Here is a 21243-nt window from a genome sequence, read left to right as displayed (position 1 = left end):
TCTTGCAAAATTGTACATTTCAGTAAACATATGTAAATTTTTGAAGACTATGGTGGACTAAATTTTGTACAAATAAAATTTTCAATTTGCAAATCTGAGGAGCACTGTTTAACTGGCAAGGAAGTGTAATAAATAGAAGTTCCATTACTAGGGTGCATGCCACTGTGGAGGTGGCACTTGCAAAACCTTCTGTGGTCGAAAACGGCTGTTTCACTGACAGTTGCAATGAAATAAATTGGATCTTCACAGCTAATGCTGATGTCTTTGACCAACTACACACTCAGAGTAAACATCTAAAGTCAATAAATAAATGTTATCTGTCACCTTGAACATAATTGTCTGTGATGTGGAAGGACTGGAATTTAGAGAGGAACATATATTCTCAGGGTTAGAGGTGAAACATGTAAAACGCTACACTTTTATGCTACACAACTCCTCCATTTGATTATGTAACGTTTCGACTCATACCGGTAGAAACACAGGCTGGTTCTCTGAACACCCACTTGCATCGTGTTGGTGGAATTTTTCATGAATTTTTTTGTTTCAAATATACATATAGATGAAAACCAGCCATTCTGATTAGCTTATTGGTGTACATAGGCATGCAGTAGGAAAACAATTGTGTATGTATTCAATTTGTTACTATAATGGTCAGTCCATTGGATCTTGTCATATGTGGGTGAAATATGAGTCATCAGAAAATGTACATACTATATATATATATATATATATATATATATATATATATATAGTATGCCACAAATCATTCTCAGTGTATATTCTGAAGTTACGTGGTGTAACATTATACAAATAAAGAAATAAGTGTAATGGAACATCCTGACAGCCACATGTAGTCTCTATATATTCAAGGATCAACTTTGAAATAATGCTATAAGAGGAGAGCAGAGTGTGTGTGTGTGTGTGGGTGGGTTTATGCGTGTGTAGGCATTTCTTGATAGCTACACATTGTCTCCTTGCATGCTTGTTTTGAACCTTAATAAGCCTGACTGCCTGGCCCCGGCATGGCTCGGAGAGAGGAGAGAAAATGGCTTTCTTACACTTCAATTTCACGCATATTTTCTTTGCGACTAATGAGCACCTTAAATACGGCGCCAGACTTCAGGCAAGCCTGTGAAGGCTGACATTTTCACACACAGCAGCACCTTGTCACCATGCATGAAGTCCCCTCTACCTGGTTGCTGACGTGTGTGTGTGTGTGTGTGTGTGTGGGTGGGTGGGTGTGTTGAATGCTCAGTGGCAAAAATGACGAGAAACATATTCAGCAACGAAACAGAGGAAACACTTTTTCGATCGAAGAAAAGTCACCTATATAAAATATTTCTCATGCATCCTCATATCTAGCAACACACACATACACACACACCACACACATGCAAAAGCACAGATTGCTGTACGTTTATAGGATAGATTTTCTTATCTAATTGTTGCTCGGTGTAAAACAGGACTTGAGAGTCACACTGCTCTCAATGCAGTATTGTTGTCATCCTGCGCAAAGCCCAAACAAATCTATCCACACAAAACAGAAGTCTGCACTAATTACAGAGCTGGGAATAAAACGGTGAAAATGAGACAGTTAATGCCAGGGTTTATGCAATTATCCGCTACATCCCGGCTCCGAAATAGAGGGGGGAAGGGCACTTTTCACTTCACATTGTCTGATGCTCCCCCAGTTAAACCATATTAGGAGACATAGTGAATGGATGTGTCATCAAGCAGCGAGCTAAATGAAGGGAGTGATATGAAAGCACTGTTAACAATGTAAGGCTCTGCTATATTGTGCCACATTCTACAAGGTATTCGACAAATTAACGCTAAGGTCTCAAAACAATACTGCTAAGAAGGCAAATATGGCTTGATTCTCTGTGCTTTTCAAATACTTGATGCACAATGTAGAATAAGTGTAGATTTAAATTGGGAAAATGCCCATCAACATGCACACACACACACACACACACACACATACACACACACAAGAATGACCTGGATGTGAAGTGTTAAATCTAAGTCTTGTGACTTATCCCTACTAACACCACCCACACTGTGCAGTGATCTTCCCAATACAGACACTCACTCATCTTTCCCTTCATTCTGCTTCTGAAAAACTTGTGAGCCAAAACACGTCACGTTATTGCAAAAAACAAAACATTGTCATTTTAATGCTGCAGTAGAAAAAAAGGTTATATGAAGTCATATAATGGGTGGTTCATTGTCAACAACAACAAAAAGAGAATCACGGCACAGAATGCATAACAGTGCCTGTGCTGTTTACATGCCAATATTTTACACATTATATTTCCATTCACTGGCAGCTGTCTGTTATTTCAGCAAATTAACTGCCAGAAATGTAGCAGAACTGTCAATCGGAGGAAGGGTAACCATGGTTACCCTTCAGATCCCCCCAAAAATGATAAAGCTGCAGTGTGGAATCATGGGAGAATAATTAGACAGAACAACATAAAAGTTACCAATCAAAAAGGCATTCTACAATATAAAACAACAACCAAGAGTGCTTATAAATAATAGGTTACATTTGTGGAATTCCTCCTTGCATTATAAAGTAGCATCTTTTTGTACAACCTTTGAAATGTTCAAGAAACGATGGAACAAGTATTGTCTTGTACAAGAAGTTTAACCCTTTGAGCACGAGGTTGAAATAAAAGATTAGGGTGGGTTTTTTTTTTCCTCTCAATTTTATAGCATCTGATTAAATAACATTTATAAAACTATTGTGCAAAACAATTTAATTAATGTCTTCATATATTGTGCACCAGTAGATAGTCATACTCCTCTTAAATTAAAAATATAAAATGATGCATAATTTAAACAGAAATTAGTTTATATGTTTATATGTACATTTTTACACCGACCTGAATTCAAAAGGCCCCTGATTTCAGAAAACTAAAAGACTGTTATTTTTAATTCACACACGTTTTGCATCAGAAACCACTCAGGTATCATGTATAGTATTCTTTTCCCATTTTTTCTTTTCTTATTTGAGTTTGTGAGGTACCAAAATACACCATAATGTGGCCTCTCAAATATATTTGAACGTGGGCATGTCCAATCTCTCTTTTTTACTTTCTATATTCTGGACTGGTAATGTACAAGATTTTGCACGTACTCAGAGGGTTAAATTTTGTCTGCTGACACCAGCACACACAGGTCACATTAACTAAAAAAAATAAAATAAAAATAAACAAACAAAAAACTAAGGAGATTTAGTTATTATAAGTTAAAACTAAACCAGTTTGTCAATGCATGCAGCTTACTGCATCTGAGAGATGCCCAAAACAAAAAAGAAAGAAAAAAAACCCCAAACAAACAAAAAAATAAACACCAAAAGAAATAAAATTTAATCCAATTTACACAACTTCCAAATACATACAACTTCATTTTAAGTTTTTCTTATATACCTTCATATTTTACCAGTGACAACAGAACCTCTTCACTCAACACTGCACAGTTAGAAAATTACCTTTTTTGTTTTTCTTTCTTTCTTTCTTTTTTTTTTTTTTTTTTTACCTAAAATGAGAAAAGAGAATGTCTCTGAACCAGAATGAGTTATTCCAGGAGGACAACCCACACACCATGTGCCGAAACTAAACAGTAGTTTTATGGCATCTATGTGCAGTTATTTCTTTGTTAGTCATCATCAGTTCATCTTGGAAATGTTAGAGAGAACTCTTCAGAGAAAGCATGAGAAATAGAGATAGGTGAAAGACAAAGTAGGGAGTCCTTGATCAGCGCTAAGGTTTCTCAAGTTCACAGACATACATAAGGTGGTCCTCAGGGGATTTGCCATGAGTCTTGCTCAGATGGAGTTTGACAGCGTGCTTGCTAGCAAAAGTCCGGTTGCACAGTTTACACTGATATGTGGTGCCACAGGTTTCCTCGTCTGGGGAAGGGGAGTGGGAGTTGGAGTGCGGACTCGGGTTGGAATTGGTGTTAGGGTTAGGGATTGAGTGGGTCAAGGCATGGGCTTGAGCTGACAGCAGTTTCTCAGAGAGCCCCTTTGTGTGACGTGATATCTGGCTGACTAGCTGCTCCCCAGATAATTTAGCTAGGTCTCTAAGCCGAAAGCCCAGATGTGATTCAAGATGGCTGACATAGGTGGAAGGAGAGCGTATCTGTGAAGCACAGTCACCACAGAAGAACACGGGATGGCCAGAATCAAGGTTCTTCAGGAACTTTGTGCCACCTGTCCGCCTCAACTGGTACTTGACGTTGGCCAGCCAGTGGCTAATGGTAGTCATTGAAAGGCCAGTGAAACGCGAGATATGCATGCGTTCCTGTGGGCTGAGGTCGGACATAATATACTTGCCATCACTCGTTTGTCTCAAGCTGGAGGCAAACTGTGCTTGCAGGATAAGCAGATGCTGAGGGTTCCAGTTGGACTGCCGACCCTTGCGTTTCTGAGCTGGTGACATGTCTTCAGAGTCCTCATGTGTAGCACCATCTACATCTGATCGTTCAGACAGACTGGTTGGTGTGGAAGATTTGGAGACATGGCTTTCTGTTAAGTTGCGAAGCATATCAGAAATGTCAGAGAGTGCATTTTCACGCAAAGGTGAATTAGACATAAATGAAGCCACAGCAGATGATGCCTTGGCCATAGTAATGGTCGAAGAAGGGGACACTGAGGAAGGCGTTGAAGTGGAGGAGGACATCACAGCTGATCCCAGGGAGCTGCTCTTTTCACTTTTGCCTTTAGTCAAGTCAATGGGCTGGTCATTGTTGATGTGGTAGAAGTAGCGGTCAAGATGCTCGTTTGTCTTTTTGTTCTGAGCTGGAGTGGAGGCAGCAATAGCTGCCTTCTCTGCCAGACTGTTGCTCATCTTGAAGAGCATGCTCATGGGGTCCAGAGATGGAAGGGCAGGTTTAGCAGCTTTACCTAGGTGGACATTCATGACAGACTGAAGCGCACTTAAGGGATTGACAAATGGCTGTTCTGGGGGATGGTCTGTTATAATTGCAGTGCTGCTGCACAGAGATGAGACTGGAGTTTTGACAGCATGGTCAGTGCCATTTTCTAATGGCTCTTTTTTGAGGCCCTCACCATTAGAGTCCTTGTGAGCATTTACTGTCCCATTGGTCTCTGGGGTTTTGACTCCTCTGCTTTCTTTGGGTGAATCCCCTCTGGCAGACTCCCCAGCTTCACTACTGCAAGGAGAGGGTGTGGTTCGCCTTAGAGGGGAAGCTCGTGCAGTTGTATCCCTCATTTTCTCCTCCACTTTAGCCACTTTTTCTGTTACTTTCTTGACAAGTTCCTCCATGGCGTGAAAGTTATTTTTAGTTAGAGGTGAGGTCTGACAGCTTGGAGGAGAGATAAGAGGTTGATTTTTGGTTGGGGATAGGATCTCTTCACCCGAGAACATGTACTTCAGTGGGGAACTCTTTCCTGAGTTGCGCAAGGAAAGTTTCATGATGTTTGGGAGCTGATATGCAGCATGGATGCTTGGATATCCTCCCCAGCTGGGTGTGCCATTCTGTGCTTTGTTGATGGCAGATGTAACTGTGTTTTCCAGTGATTTGAGAATGTCAATTCCACCTTTAGGGCTTTCTTCCAGGTCTTCTTCAGTCAAATATGGATACTTGGAAGAAATGTCAAACTTTTCCTCAGCTTCATCTTCTGTTGCTTTCTTCTCTTTGTTGCTGTTAGTGGTTTCCTTTGTGCACTCTTCTTCCTTTTCCTCTTTTTTAATTTCCATAGCAGTAATGGCAGGGGATATGCTGGGTGGAGGGGGTGCAGGAGGAGGTGGGGAAAAAGCTGTAGCAGCCAGGGGAACTGACTGTACCTTATCTTCACTAGACGACATGGTGTTAGGGGGTGGGTTGGTTGGTGCTTCCATAATAGGCTTGCCTTTCTTGATGGCAGAGTTGGTAACCTTGATGAAGTGCCCAGTAACCATCATGTGAGCTGTTAGCTCCTGAAGGGTATCATGTGAGCTTCCACATTCCATGCATTTCAGGATCTGGGATTTTCGAGATTCAAACTGCCATGCATAGCTAGCACCATTCTGATGCCCATAGCGATTATTAGGAGTGATGTAAGGATTTGCTGTCTTCTGCAAGAGGTCACTGGTGTCTCCGAGAGAGGGTTTGGGTGTTCCTCCATTAGAGTCTGGTGAGCTGGGCAGATCCAGCTCAATGGGGGCTCTTTTTCGAGCAGAGGAGATGATCTTGGCTGCCACAGGTGTCACCGGCTCCTTGAGAGGCACTTTTTGATAGTGTTTCGTCTTGATCATATGGACACTTAGATCCTGTAGTGACTCAAAGGAGTGGCCGCAGTACATGCATTTGAGTACTTTCTGAGCATCCTCCTTGCCTTCCATCTCCAGCAGGGAACGTTTGCGTGGCTTGGACCAGCGCTTAGTGCCCTCACTGTCTGTCTCATGGTTATCATCTCGGTAATGGCCTGTTTCATTCATATGCACTGTAAGCTCAACAAGGGTATCATAGGCAGCACTGCAGTCTTTGCAGCGGAACTTGCTGGCACCTGTGAAGATGGAGCCATAGAGCTTGGTGCTTTGCCGGTACAGCTGCACAGTGCTAAAGAGGTTAGGCTCAGAAGCTGGGTGTAGTATTCTGTTCTGGTTCTGTGAAACTTGTTGCAAGGTTTTGGCAACAGCTGATTGGTGCCAGTCATATCCCCCACTACCACAGCTACTGCTGCTGCTACTACTGCTGCTGCTACTGCTATGGCTGCGTGGGGGCTTTTCAGATGGAGGCTGAGTCATATTCAGCGATGACCAGTAAGAATTTGTCAAGAAGCTGGTGTAAATGGCCTTCATCTGCTCAAGGCTGTCTGGGCCTGCAGTGGGTGTTTCCTCACTGCTGGGTGGGGCCACAGCTGTCATCTTCATGGGCGTAGTTGAATTAAGTGGTGTAAGTGGCTCCTTGGCAGTGCTATCCTCCTCATTCTTCACCGAGGCACTCTCAAAGTCTGACATCCTGTCACTGGTCTCACTGAGGTGTGACTCGCTGTCCATTTCATGGCTGGAGAGGTCTGCAGTTGGAGAATCGTGGAAGCCTTGCCGGTCTTTGAGAAGGAAGTCCTTGTCCTGGCACATGTATTTAATGGCAGGGTCCTCCTCGATCGCTGAATCATCTCCCTCTACATCCTCATCCATTAAGGCAGCTTCTTTTAGCTCCTCGGGAACATATGCTGCAGGAAAAAAACAAAACAAAGAAAAGACACACAAAGAACCTTGTTACTGCAATGTCCAATTATAAAGATTTCACATGCTACATTCTGCCGTCCTTTGAAAAGCAGATGGACAGCTGCTTCCCTACACTACCCAAAAAGACAACAGGCTCATATCATACTTGTGTTAATTCCTTCTTGAGTTCACTAAAATGAAGATTTGTCCTTCTCTTTTTTCAAGGAGTGTGTGTGTGTGTGTGTGTGTGAGAGAGAGAGAGAGAGAGAGAGACAGAGAGAGAGAGAAAGAAAAAAAGAGAAAGAAAAAAAAATGTCTCTTCAAACCCAAGTTGCCACCTTATTCTTCTCAAGGGGCAACAGCTTGAAATTAAAACTAAATTTGAAATTAATGAAGCACATTCTGGAGGTGGCATTCGTTTCTGAAGTAATAAATTACTTGTATCAACTTTAGAGACAGCGGTTCCTGTCTGTCAATTAATATGTCTTACGCTTCTTCTGCAGTCTCTAATGCATTCCCTAACAGATACACTCGCCATTTAAATTAAGAAAGCATTTTCACTCATTACTCGGCAAAGGCTCGCCAGCTCGTAAATAAGAATGAATGTATGTATGTTTCGGATGTAAGATCTACCCCCACAAAACACATTTGCGTCAATTACGAAAGATTAGAGAGTTGAAAGTTATTATTTACTGTTTAGCCGGGAGTGTATGCACTCAGCTCACATTTGAATACAATAGCTTATGAAATAAAATGATTCAAATGTGGAAGGCGTAAAGATGGAACTTAGGAAGAAAACATCTAATTGTTTTCATTTATTGTCATTTTTGCAAGAACAAGGAAAAAAAGCCAGTGAATAATGAGAGCGCAATAGAGAAAATGAGAGAATGTGAGGAGCGAGGAGGGTGTATTGGACATTGTGGTAATTCTGCGCATGCCGATGTGTAACTGTTCATCGCACACTGACCAGGTATGTAAACAGCTCTGAGTGAGGATGGTATGCAGGGATTTTTGTTGAATATATTCGATCATTTTAAATGACTGCACGAGTCAAACTATCCATGCTACAATTTCAACACACAGCATATAGATTCAAATCTAAATACAGTATCTGTCAGCTTGTATGCAGGAGACATTGCGAAACTTTTAAAAAATATATTTTTTGATATAAATATACCACCATTCACTTAAAACATGGTATGAATTTCATGCACAAACAGCTCCTTTTTCAGTTTTAAAACGCCCATATTTCACCCCCAGATCATTACTGGCATGGCAAACCTCATAACAATGGAAATATTGTGCAGGCATCTATAGTGCCCGCATTGAAAAAAAAAAAAAATCAGAAGTGAAAATAACATAGTCATCATTAAAAAAAGTCCTTTGGCACGAGATTGGTAGAGGCACACACCTCTTACCTTTCAGTTATAGCTGGAAAAAGCACATATCATGCCTTTAGGCATTCTGGGTAGGCTTTTAATGCTCTTCCCAGGGAAATGTGCGATTCGTTTTAATGTACAAATTTACACATTAATGTTTAGATTTAGATTTATGTTATGTTAGAGTTATAATGTTCACACTTTATATATCGTTTGCTCATGGATGCTGTTGACTCTAGAATTTATCTCTAGACGTGCATACAGTCTTTAAGGAGTGAACGTCTACAGTCTAGTAAAAAGCCCAGACATGGAATTGGGCTCCTCATAATTTAGTACCCAGCAGCCATCACATAAGATATACACACGTACTGTAACACATGAACACGCACACACACGCACTGCCATCTGTTCTGAATCAACCAAAAAGACAGCTGTTTAAGAGAACAATGCCTTCGTTCAGGAAGCAAAACAGTACTTTACATCAAGGCCAAACGGCAATGCAAAAAAAAAATAAAAAATCTTTCTCCTCTATACAAAACCTGCCTTAAAACCTGGGATTGTGATGCACACACAAAACTATACACACATGCACACACACCTTAAGCAGCAGATGACATTCTTACTATGAAATCTTAAGCCTCAACAAATACTGTTCAAAATAAATACTGAAAAATAACAGGATGTAGTTCTAACATGGGTGAAAATGAAAAGGAATATAGTCAAGGTTGAGCTTTATGACTTATTAAAATGTCCTCTGTTACACTAACCTTGACCTCAACAGCACGGGCAGGACTGAACTGGCATTAGAGACTTCATACGCACGTAACTAATTTGTGTATGAAAAAAAATCATGGAATTATTCCAAAGTCATTTGACACCAAACACAAAATCCGACTTGCCTGACAACATGGCAGTCAGCCCAATGGCGAGCACAGAGAAAATGAGTACAGAGGTGAAAGAGGAGAAGGAAAAAAAAGGAGGAGGGTTGCCTGGAAAGACCCAAATGCATGCACACACACACACACACACACACACACACACAGTTGCCCTGGCCATGATCCAGGCTGTCCTGCCCCCAATGTACCCAGACTCTATGTGTTCTAGCTGGGAACAATATTGCGTTTTCATCTCCAGGTTCCTCCGTTTTCAGCCCGGGTCTGAACACACCACACAGGTGCTCTTTTAATTAGAGAACAGGATGCTCCAGTGCCGAGTGTGGCGGAGAGAGAAGGAGGAGGGAGCTCGAAATGAGAATAACCTTCCCAATGAATTGGCATCAGATTGGTAGGTAGAGGTTGATCTAATTTACACTTGGACATCCAGAGAGACGACAAGCAGAGAGCGCAGCTTTGAACACTGGAGGTGAGCGGCACCTTTCAAACTGAGAGGAAACCCTGCCTGGGCTTTCAACCACAAACCAATGCGAGATATTTCAGCATGGATAGGAAGCTTAAGCAGGGCCTGAATGATGAAGTGAAATCTCACACTCCTTCATATGAAAATCAGGCCTTCTATTAAATAATCGCTTGCCATAACTACATTCCATTACTTTATCATTTGCGTAATTTGAAGCAATAGAGTAATATCCACTGTGGAGATAACAGGCCTGATAAGAATCCCCAAATTTATGGAACATTAATAAAGTCCTTCATATTTGATGCTGAGCATATGGTGAAGAAGTATGTTGGCTAAAATATGGTTTTATTATTTATTTATTTATTTTTAAAGTAATAAAATCTACAGAACCTTCATTCCTGTTATAGTATACACCAGATAGAAAACATTTATACGGGGTGGTTGCGGTATTATCAATACCATGAAGCCGTTGGTTAAGTTATTTGTTGAAACTTCCATTACTCTAGGTGTGGTGTGGGGGCACTGTATATCTGGACATTTTTTTGGATGAAACCCGAAATAAACTTTCCCAAAAGCAGTCAGCTCTTCTCATTGTAGATGAAGGTCAATAAAACAGTAAAAATGAGCATGAATAGCTCCACCCCCAGACAATTTGCCACTCAAATACAGTTTTGCTACCACACATGTGAGACATAAGAACATACTGAGATGAAAAAGCAAATTGGATTTGTCAGAATATGTGCAATACTAACTATCTAACTAACTAACTAAATAAAAAGTAAATAAAATGTGATGTCAAACTCTATTATGTTTCCTAAAGTGACGTCGACAACTTGTACCAAACTCCTAGCCAACTGCAGTGCAGGAAGTGGGATTCAATGGATTGTAAAAGTAACAACACTGTGTAATAATGTATCTTAAAAGTTATACCATCAACGTATACTGACATGTGCATATATATATGAGTACCAGTAAACTTCAACACATTTGCTTCAGTCAAGGCGAACTCTTAACAGCGGATGTGAACCTGCAGTGTGTTCATGACACAGGTCTTAGTGAAGTGTATCTGTAGGATATCTCAAGGCTTCCGCAATCCTCCAATACTTCTGGGCGTGTGAATGAGAAGGACAGGACGAAAGAGTGAACTACTTGGTAATTAAATCTGCTATATATAGCCCCCAAAGCCCACATTTATAATGGGAGGTATATCTCTTCTAATGTGGCACTATCTGCAACGTGATATCATTAGGGGGAAAATGGTTTGTAGCCTTAAGCAGACAGGCTGTCTGTGTGCGGCTGGAGAACGAGAGATAGCGCGTATCTCTTTCTCCACTCTCTCCGCTCGCTTTCCATTCTCCTCTCCTTCTTTCCTCTCCTCTCCTCTCCGGCTATCATGGCCCGCGTTAATGAAGTTAATTGAATCTGAGATCAATAATGCTTAATTATTGCGATTTGACGCACATAGACAAATTGGTGGGGAGGCCAGAAGATTCTGTGTGTATGTGTATGTGTGTCTAGTGCTGGGGTGGGATAGGGGCCATGAGCTGGAAAGAGAGAGCGGGCAGGCACGCCATCGATCCCAGAGAGACGCCCATCGACCAGGCCCTCTGACGGATGGAGGCACCTCTCTGAGAAGGAAGAGAGAGAGGAGAGAGAGAGAGAGAGAGAGAGAGGAGTGAAAGTGAGAGCAGAGACCACTCCACACTTCAACCGTGCCCATCCCCAGAAAGAGGGGCTGAGGTGTATTAAACGACAGCCCTATTACCTATGGAATTACTCAGACCTTGTTTACACACTGCATGGTGCGTAGTGAGTGTTAATTACATGGGCTACAGGGCCAGCCGCTGTGTAACAACATGTACTTTTCCCTAATTGTCCTAACATACTTAGCAGGAGGCTGGCCGTTCTTCTTTAAACTCAACTCGATATCGGAATCAGAGGGTTCGCGCCAGCCGGAAAATCGGCGAGCATTTCGAGTATTCGAAGAGAGAGTGATGACAGACGACAGCGAGTGAGAGAGGAGGCAGCCCGGATTAGAGGAGAGAGAGAGCCGAGGAGGTGCAGCGGCAGCCGCTGAACACAGAGCGGGTAAACATAGACGCTAGCACAACTAATCGCCAGCTCATGCCACTCAGCGGGAGAGGCTCTGACAGTCTGCGTGCATGTGTGTGTGTGTGAGAGTGTGTGTGTGTGTTTACACACCCCCGCTCTCTCTGCTAGTGCATGACAACCGGTAACCACTCTGGAGAGCAGTGCTTCCCTCACCATGCTCCTTAACAGTAACACTCCAGCTAAAGCTCCGAGCCTCGCAAGACGACAGCTTCTTCCGCACACACGCCGTATATATTTCAATCCTTAACTTTCAGAGATGTGTAGATTTGCATTTCAAAATCAATGCACGCATTTAGGGTTAGAGAGAGAGAGAGAGAGAGAGAGCGATCAAGCTCACGATCCTCTGCTTAACCCCGAACTGATTAAGCAAACAAAGACATCGCCAACTGTTGAAATAACAGTGGAACAGAAATATTATTGGATCATCATGGACTTCAATCGTGTATTATACAGGCTGCGTTCAAAAACACTTTTGTTGGCACTTCTGAGTCGGGTTTTAGCCTTATCGCATCACAAAATGATTTCCAATCAAAATTTTACATGTGCTTCTTGGCATACTTCCTCCAAATATTTAAACCTTGAGGGCGAAACACCACAGAGCTGATCTTATCATGGGTAAACACACACACACACACACACACACACACACAGCACTTCTTCACATCTTCCACACTTCTATCATTTAGTCTTTCTAACCTCATTACCTCATTAGCCTTTCCACATCTCAGGCCAGCACACACACACACACACACACACACACACACACAGAGAGACACACTGTGATCACATACATCCCACTCGCTCAAAGAAAAGGACCTGAAGGTGGTGCAGCAGTTTGTTGGAACTGATTATAATATTCAATAAAGAATATGTTGGACCACAGTAAAATTCTCACAGAATTTTCTGACATATATCAAACCCAGATCCCCAGTGTCTCTCATACTAATTTAGAAGTTTACAAACATTCAGAATTTTGACAGAGAAGAAAAATCGAGCCCAATCTTACGAACATGAAAACTGAAATATCGGCTTGGTTCTATTGAACGTACCAAACATTTTTACTATATAAATTAAATAAATAAATGTACTTGGTGTGTTTTTACTGTTTATCCTCCTGTTTATCTAACCTTAACCCTAACCCATTATTAGTGTACTTAATATATTTATTAAGAAAAAAAAAATCTGACTTGTTCCAAAAAATAATACTCTTTTATCAAATTCAATGATTATTATGCAGTGAAATATATATATATATATATATATATATATATATATATATATAAACTTATGCCCAAGGGGAAAAATGTAGACAATTATATTGTAAACAATCTCAACACTCACTAATAGTAGGTTGACTCAAATTTCTGTAGGTTACAAACAAGATATTTTTGTATGTCAAAGAAAAGAACTGAAGCACTATGTCAATTTTAATTCCGATTGTAATGTTACACACTATCCACTAGCCTCACTCCAAACTCTCTTCACTCACAGCTACTCAGACTTAAACACAATGAGAACGACAACTTCCTGCAGAATTTATTTCATTATGTTTTTTTTTTTTTTTAATAACTGTAGATTTCCTGTAAAAGTAAATGGTGCCATGCCATGACCTGTGTTCCCATTCCCCAGAGGATGTGCTGAGTTCTAAACTAATAAGACAGAGAGTATTATTTTGGTCCTTCACTTATCATCCTAACTAACAACCCCGGCTGAAATTTCACTTCCAAATTCTTTAGGATGGTTTAGAAACTACTTTGCTTTTTAATGATCTGCTCATTTTCTGCAGACGGGGCCAAAAACATTAGCAGGATGCTTATCAGGAGGAAATGAAATGATCTGTAAAATAGTAACTGAAGTACCGTTTGAGATGTGCTACCTACAAATGTATTAACAGATGACTAAAAGGATGCACCCAAGAGAAGATTGGCTCAAGAACGTTTGTATCAGAATGTCTCCTTTCCAATGGATACAATGTAAATGACATGTCTATTAGCATTGATAGCTGTTGCTATGGTAAAAAATAAAAAAAGAAAAAGAAATATATAAGAACAGCACGAGGTGCGGTAAGCTCCGCCTCCTGCCTATTTCCATTGCTTGTTCATAAGGATTTGTTGCTCTAATTGGCTGCTGGAAACCAAAGTATTGAGCTTATCTTTTTTTTTTTCTTCTTCTGAAATCACTTTTGATTGATTTCAGATCAATCCCGAATATTTCTAGCTTCATAAAACACATATGTGTTATTTTAATGATGTATATAAGTTATCCTGCGCAAACCGACAGCATCAGCAGTAATCCATGTGCATCTGAAATGTATCGAACAGCCTATAAGGCTTCCACGAAAATAAAATTGGGGCTCTTTATTTGCCTGAATAGACTTTTTGGATGAATCGCTTGTTCTAATGTCGCCTCTCTCTTGTCCTTTTGTTTCCTTGTGCTGCAGCGCTGGACGCTTTTGTCTTGGGTCACTCAGCCTCCGTTAATTAATTAACACTCCACAAGAGGGACAATTATTAAAGATGTTCCCGAACAAGAGAATGATTGAGCCGTAGAGAGCCATAATAGAACATGTGCACTCATACACCCTGTCTCTCTTTCTCTCTCTCTCTCTCTCTCTCACACACACACACACCCAAAATCATTAGTATTGCTATTACATACAACCGTCACATGCAAAACATGAGCAAATTAGAGACATCCTCTTCAAGTAATATTCCTCCTTCCATTTATCAGTGTATGTACAGTATACGTCCTCCAGGAATATGTCATATTATCGTAAAAGCTCCATATGCAACACCGAAGAGACTGTGTTCTGTCTTTTTTCGAGTCGGTGTTTGGTTTTTGGGAAAATCCCTCACTTGCCTTTGTTAGTCGGATGTACGTCACTTTCAGCAGTCATAGCCCTAAGTGTAGGGCAACCAGAGGTCACATACTTCCATGCATACACACAGGGATATCCCCAGTATGTGTGTGTGTGAGAGAGAGAGTGAGAGAGAGAGAGAGAGAGAGAGAGAGAGAGCGAGTGAGAGAGGTGTGTACGATATTCCTCTGTCCATTATGCTATGTGTATCGCTTGCTCCTCCCTCCATGTTTATCCAACACATGGCTTCTCATTCTGCATTTCTCACTATCCCTCCTCCCATATACATATCATCTCTCTCTCTCTCTCTCTCTCTGACACACACACACACACACATACATAGAGTCACAGGGCTGTGTCAGTCTCCCATTAGAGCGGGTTGCAGGGTAATGGGAGAGAACAGATCTGGCTTGCTGTGATCCCCAGGGCCTCGCTTAGCTCTGCTTCCACACACACACACACACACACACACACACACACACACACAATACTCAAATATAAACACACACGGCTGCACAAAAACATACAAAACACAGCAATTTGCAGACATAACACGGAAACATTCAAAGGAGCAAAACAGTAGTCTCAAGCAAACAAAAATGAGTATCAAACTAGAGACAGACTAATCTTACAATACAAGACACACACACGCTTATATACAGTATATACATATTTGTATCTGGCACTGGTATATATATATATATAAATATATATATATATATATATGTGAGCTCCAGGCTTTGCATTGGTAGGCGCAGCAGCAAAATAATAGGCATTTCCCAACCCATAATGCAGGGTGTTAGCCAGTGGCAGCTTGCTGATTTAGGTACTAGGTAGAGACGTCAATCTGAGGGTCTTAGAGGACAGAAAGAAAGCAAGAGAGAGAAATAGAGAGAGTGAGAGAGAGAGTGAGAGAGAGAGAAGCTCCTAATGGAAGCCTTGCAGTCATCTAGGCGCTGCCTTGCTGCCTCTTCTCATTCAGTATGTCACAGGATATCCATTACCTGCCAGTCTCCTCTGATCTCCTTAGACAGCCCTGATCAAAAGATGTCATTTGACCTACTCGCCCGCTTGGCGCGGCCCAAGCTGGGGGGATGCACCGCAGGTCGCCGCACGGCCGAAGAGAGGGTCTGCGCCAAATAAAACGACATCATCGTTTCAGCGTCCCGTCATGTTCTCTGGACTATTATGATAATGCCATGGCATGAACGGACGAGGTGGCTGCCGCAGCTAATGCGCGGGATATAGCCTCGCTCTGCCTCTCCTAGTGATTGGGTCGACTCGCTCTCCTTTTTCCTCTCTTTTTTTCCCTTCCTGAGAGGCGAGGCGTGCTTGTTGAGGATGTCAGGGTTAATCTGGGCACGTTTGAGCTGGCAAACAGAAAGAGATTTGCTTTATTTTGATACGGCAGGAAGACAGGGCCGAGCTCCAAACGGACTCCGAGAGGGCCTGATTGCCTATGATATTGCCTCTGCTTCATTCAATAGTGCTGTTTCTGAGCTACAGGCTGGACATCAAACCAGACACATAATCTAAATACGATTATGCGCACAAACAAAGCCTGCACTTACGCTCCCGAACGGCCGCCAAACACACACAACTCAGGAAATGAAGAACACGATATGATACGTAGCCGAAGCTGTTGCAGGCTGTGAGTCGGAGCCGGCTGTGCCGGGGCAATAAAAGGCTAGAAAACGCGTTGGGTTTTAGAGGGGAGAAAAACGGCGTGCAATAAAGCGGCAAAGCAGCAGTGCTCCGAGGCAATTTAGACTGCAAAACACAAACCATTAAGTTTGTGCATTATCTTTTAATTTAATCTGGAATGATTTATAATCCATCACGCAAGGCTTCAACCATATCCAATTATTCTCCGTGCCTTGATTGACAACAAAGGTGATTTATTAAGCTAATAAAAACTGATGTGAAGCCGAACAACCCTCCCCTCCTTCCCGTTCAACCCCCCTGCCCTGAGAAATAAGCAACCTGACGGAGACAGTAAAGAGACACACACCCCGTGCCCTTGGATACAGGTCTGGGGTCAGTTATGTCGTTCTGATTATAATGGTGCACATTAAGGGTCGAGGAGACAGGTGGCCAGATATTTGCTTCAGGAGGTCGGCTATGTTTTATTGTAGGACATGATCACGTTAGTACTTGCTTAGAATAAGCAAATTTACCTTCAAATTCCTAACAAGGAACAAAGTCCCTATAGTCTGTTGCTCCAGGATGTAAAAAAACACATTTATTAGCAGCAGAGGAGTTCTCACAAGGAAGCTAGGACTGGGCGGTGTGTTATAGATGTTTCTAGAAACACTGAGCAACTGTATAGTACGTTAAAAAGAATTACAGAGCGTGTAGCAACCCATCGAAACTTTAGTAGTCACTTTAGTTGTAATTTGATTGGTTATTAATCCATTATTTAATGATTTGTTTTTCCCTTCGTGTACTTACTTCAATAGTTCACATTTATTTCTAAGAACTTTAACCCCGAATTGAAGACATCAGAACCGTACGACTGTTTTTGCTGGGGCTAATTTTGAACAGCCCTTTGGATAAATACAATCATAATGCATATTGTGCACTGGGACTTCTTCCAAGTAGTCCATATTTCCCATCTGTAATGGAAACACATGAGGAAAAGGTACGACTGAGAACGAGGGAGGAATTGAAAGAGAGACAGAGAGAGAGAGAGAGAGAGAGAGAGAGAGAGAGAGCAGAGTGCGAGCTAGATCACATGAAAATGTCACCCACAGCAGAGTGAAGAGGTTCTCTCCCTGCAGCATCGCCGACTGCTGCTGTTATGTCTCTAATTCCTCCGCTTCGAGTGTATGTCATCTTCCAACACCCGTTATCATCTCTGCTCAATCACTTTACATTAATGAATAGTAAGGACCTGCGACATAGGTACAAGGAAATGGCTGAGATTTCCTCTACTGCGTCGTTTAAAAAAAAATAATAATCATGTGTTTGGTGCATTGAGGAAACGTAGACTTGTAGCGACACCTTATGAGCCTTTAACCCACTGAATTAAATCAAATATGGCCTCTGCTAATTCTACAGAATCACACAGAGATGGAGAGATGCATTTATTCTAAAAATAAAGACTATATCACAGAGGGTGAATGTGTGAGGGCGTGTGCGCTCACGATTCTTTCCTGAGTTTATTGTGTGTGTGTGCGTGCGTGTGTGTGTGTGTGTGTGTGTGTGTGTGTGTGTGTGTGTGTGTGTGTGTGTTGAATGGCTCATAAACCACGGCAGGACACATTAATGTCCACAGTGTTTTGCCTGCACTGGTAAACACACAAACCTTCTCAGCTAATGATGCAATACGAAAACCAGCAATCAGAGGCCTTCACGGATAGCGGCACCGCCCTCAAACACACCAATCCCATACACACACATACACACACACACACACACACAAACAAACACAAACACACACGCGTGGCACTGTAATGTTAGAAGTGCATCCTTAATAGTTGCCGAAGAAAACGTCTCGCTGTGTGTTAAACTAATTTTTTTTGCATTTCCATGAAGTGTCTCGAAACAAGGAATGAATGCCGTGGCTGTAGATACAGACATAACAAGATGAAGGGTCAAAGAGTGGAAGATGAGGAGAAGATTAAAAGGAAAAAGGAATGCAAAAGAGAGTGCAGCATTTTCTCAGTGTAATCACAAGCGCTCCCTCTCTCTCTCTCTCTCTCTCTCTCTCGCGCTCTCTCTTCTAGATCAGACATGTATCGGTTCCACCATTACGCCGAGAATGGCTCTTGTAACTCTTGTAATGCATGACAGTAAAAATGTGAAGCAGCTCCAGCATGCCAGCTTGACAGAGATGTAAAAGTCGTCGTGTATGGTTATTTATGGCGGTGTGAATTATCCTACAGAGGGTATGAAATTTAGGGTTAGGGTTAAGGTTAGAGTATGTGTGTAAAGGAGAGGTTAAGGCACAAGAGTTGACCCTGTAAGTACCATAACTACAGAGCCGGGCTAAGGGCTGGAGGAGGGAAAGCTGAGGAGCGAGAGAGAGAGAGAGAGAGAGAGAGAGCAGGCTCGATTCATGTGTGCTACGTGCCGAAACGAAACGCAGTAGGATGTAAACAGGATGCGTAATTAAGACACTACCATTCCAGAAAGCTCAACATCGCACACACACACACACACACACATACACATGTGCTTTTCTGGGAACGGATTATGTCTAACGTGAATCATGTGATTTCAGTAGAGCAGGTTTCCAATAAAATTTTATGAAGGTTTTACAATGTATATACTACTACTACAACTACTACTACTACTACTACTACTACTTATTATTATTATTATTATTATTATTAATTTCATGACTGATATTTGCTTCTGCTATATCCAAGACTGTACTTCTGCTATAGTCTGCTATAGAAGGATTTCTTTTTTCTCCTCTATCATTCTCCTCTGCAAATCACCTAGAGGTTAAAAAAGGCATTCTCCGCACATGTCTGCTGATCTGGAAAATGAACTAATTAATGCAACATCATTCTAGCACACAGTCATCATCAACACTTCATTTTAGACCTATAAGGATAGGCTGATTTCAAGTATGATTGAGCATTCCAAAAATACGTAACGTGACTCCGGCTCGGCTTTCACCGAGTTACACTGATTAAATGCATGGCTTGAAACCCAAAAGCAACACAAGACCCTTTAAAATCGAAGGCGTTCGATGTCTTTGATATTTCATTTTGGTTTAGGATTTGTAAAATCTTGGTGAATGATGGATTGCTAGTGCTCGGAGCTCATCAGCGCTGGGTCTCTTGTCCCAGAACGCTGGGGGCCGTTAGGCCACAGGCCTCGGCTGGGAACCGATAGCGTATCCATTTCAAAGGCCTGGCCTGATCCTGCTGTCCGAGAGAGGGGGTTGTTGAAATATAACAGGAAGAGGGACGCCACGTTTAATTATATCATTAACACGCAAGGCCGCATGAACGAAAATGGAGCAGGCCCAAGAGTGATCCCTGAGGCACTGGGCGTTAAAACGCCTTGCTTGAGTGTATGGGGTGGAAGGACTAGCGTACACGTGTGTGTATGTGAGAGAGTGAGAGAGATCGTGTGAGAGAGAGACCGCATCAAAGCCCTTCAGAACTAAAAGCTCATGTTTAGATGTACAAGCTTTTTAAACTGCCATTTGCACACACCCTAAGGGCCTAGGCTTAGAAAGACCATTAACCTCTCGCAACCCAATTAAAGTGTGTGTGTGTGTGTGTGTGTGTGTGTTTATGTGTGAGAGTGTGCTTTCCCATGTTTGTACACTTGCCTGTGTGTGTATCGATGTGTTGATACTCCCATCGTGCATACACACACAAATCAGTGATGCAGTAAGGATGAGGAAGTGTTACCACCTAGTATTGTGTGAGCAGGATAGAGCTCCACAGGGGGCTGCGAAAACTGAGGTAAAACCGTACTCCTCAAATAACTCACACACACACACACACACACAATGGTAATCAAATACACACATATGCACACACACAGTACAAAGCCCAAGCTAGAGAATACAACTGAGACATACCACGCTTTTCTTTATCTTGTTTCAAACACACCTGACTAATAGGGAAAGAGCAGAAAGAAGTATTACATAGTATTCATAAACACATGGACTTATTATATTTCAAATAAACAAGAAAATCAAGTGGGAGCAAAATATAGCTCCTCCGGCTATAAAAAAAGAAAAAAGAAAAAAAAAGCTGTACTACTGTTTAATAAAGGAAATTCTCTCATCCTCTTGTTCTAATAATCCAATCTGCAACACATTCACAATACAGCGCTTCTTCAATCCTCTACATCTTCTAGTTTTTTTACACTACTCTCCCTTTCCGGCTTTTTTTTTTTTTTTTTACCCAGTGCCTCTAAACAATAAATAAAGCGTGAGTGTAAGTGTGTGAGAGAGATACAGAGTGAGAGTGAGGCTGTGTTGATAATCCTGCGCTGCTGAAGCTTATCTGCATTGTAGAAAGGTGCGAGGCAGACAGTCTCTATCGCAGGTATTAATGTAGCGCAGTTCCCTGTGTCATGATGGAGAGATAAGCGAAGAAAGCAGCCGCAGTCCCTCCAACCTTATACGCGCACACACACACAAACACACACACACACACACGCAGGATAGTGAATCTGTCGCTCTCACTCTACCTTGTCTCCTCCTCCAGCACTACTTGATGTGGATGTAATCAGCACACAAGAGAATGTTAAAAGTCTGTTGTTGTTGTTGTTGTTGTTGTTGTTGTTGTTTTTGCTCTGTGTTATTTATGGACAGTTTGAGAGTTGCATTATATCTTAATCTAATTATATTTAAACAGTATCACTTATTGGAATTTATATGGAT

The 21243-nt window shown here is 41.8% G+C and overlaps 1 protein-coding gene across 1 annotated transcript in view; it reads right to left on the bottom strand.

Moving 5' to 3' along the window:
• Positions 1 to 2144: 2144 nt before the first annotated feature.
• The window catches only part of tshz3b (teashirt zinc finger homeobox 3b), a 45295-nt gene continuing 26196 nt past the window's right edge, over positions 2145 to 21243 (bottom strand). Inside the window, exon 2 of the mRNA XM_053616975.1 lies at positions 2145 to 7186. Within this exon, the coding sequence (XP_053472950.1) occupies positions 3768 to 7186 (3419 nt within the window). The 3' untranslated portion in view covers positions 2145 to 3767. The remainder of the gene's footprint in view (positions 7187 to 21243) is intronic.

Source organism: Ictalurus furcatus, chromosome 27 (genome assembly GCF_023375685.1).
Source record: "Ictalurus furcatus strain D&B chromosome 27, Billie_1.0, whole genome shotgun sequence".
Lineage (NCBI taxonomy): Eukaryota > Metazoa > Chordata > Actinopteri > Siluriformes > Ictaluridae > Ictalurus > Ictalurus furcatus.
The sequence above is the reverse complement of the archived record's forward strand: the minus strand, read 5'-3'. Positions and strand labels throughout refer to the sequence as shown.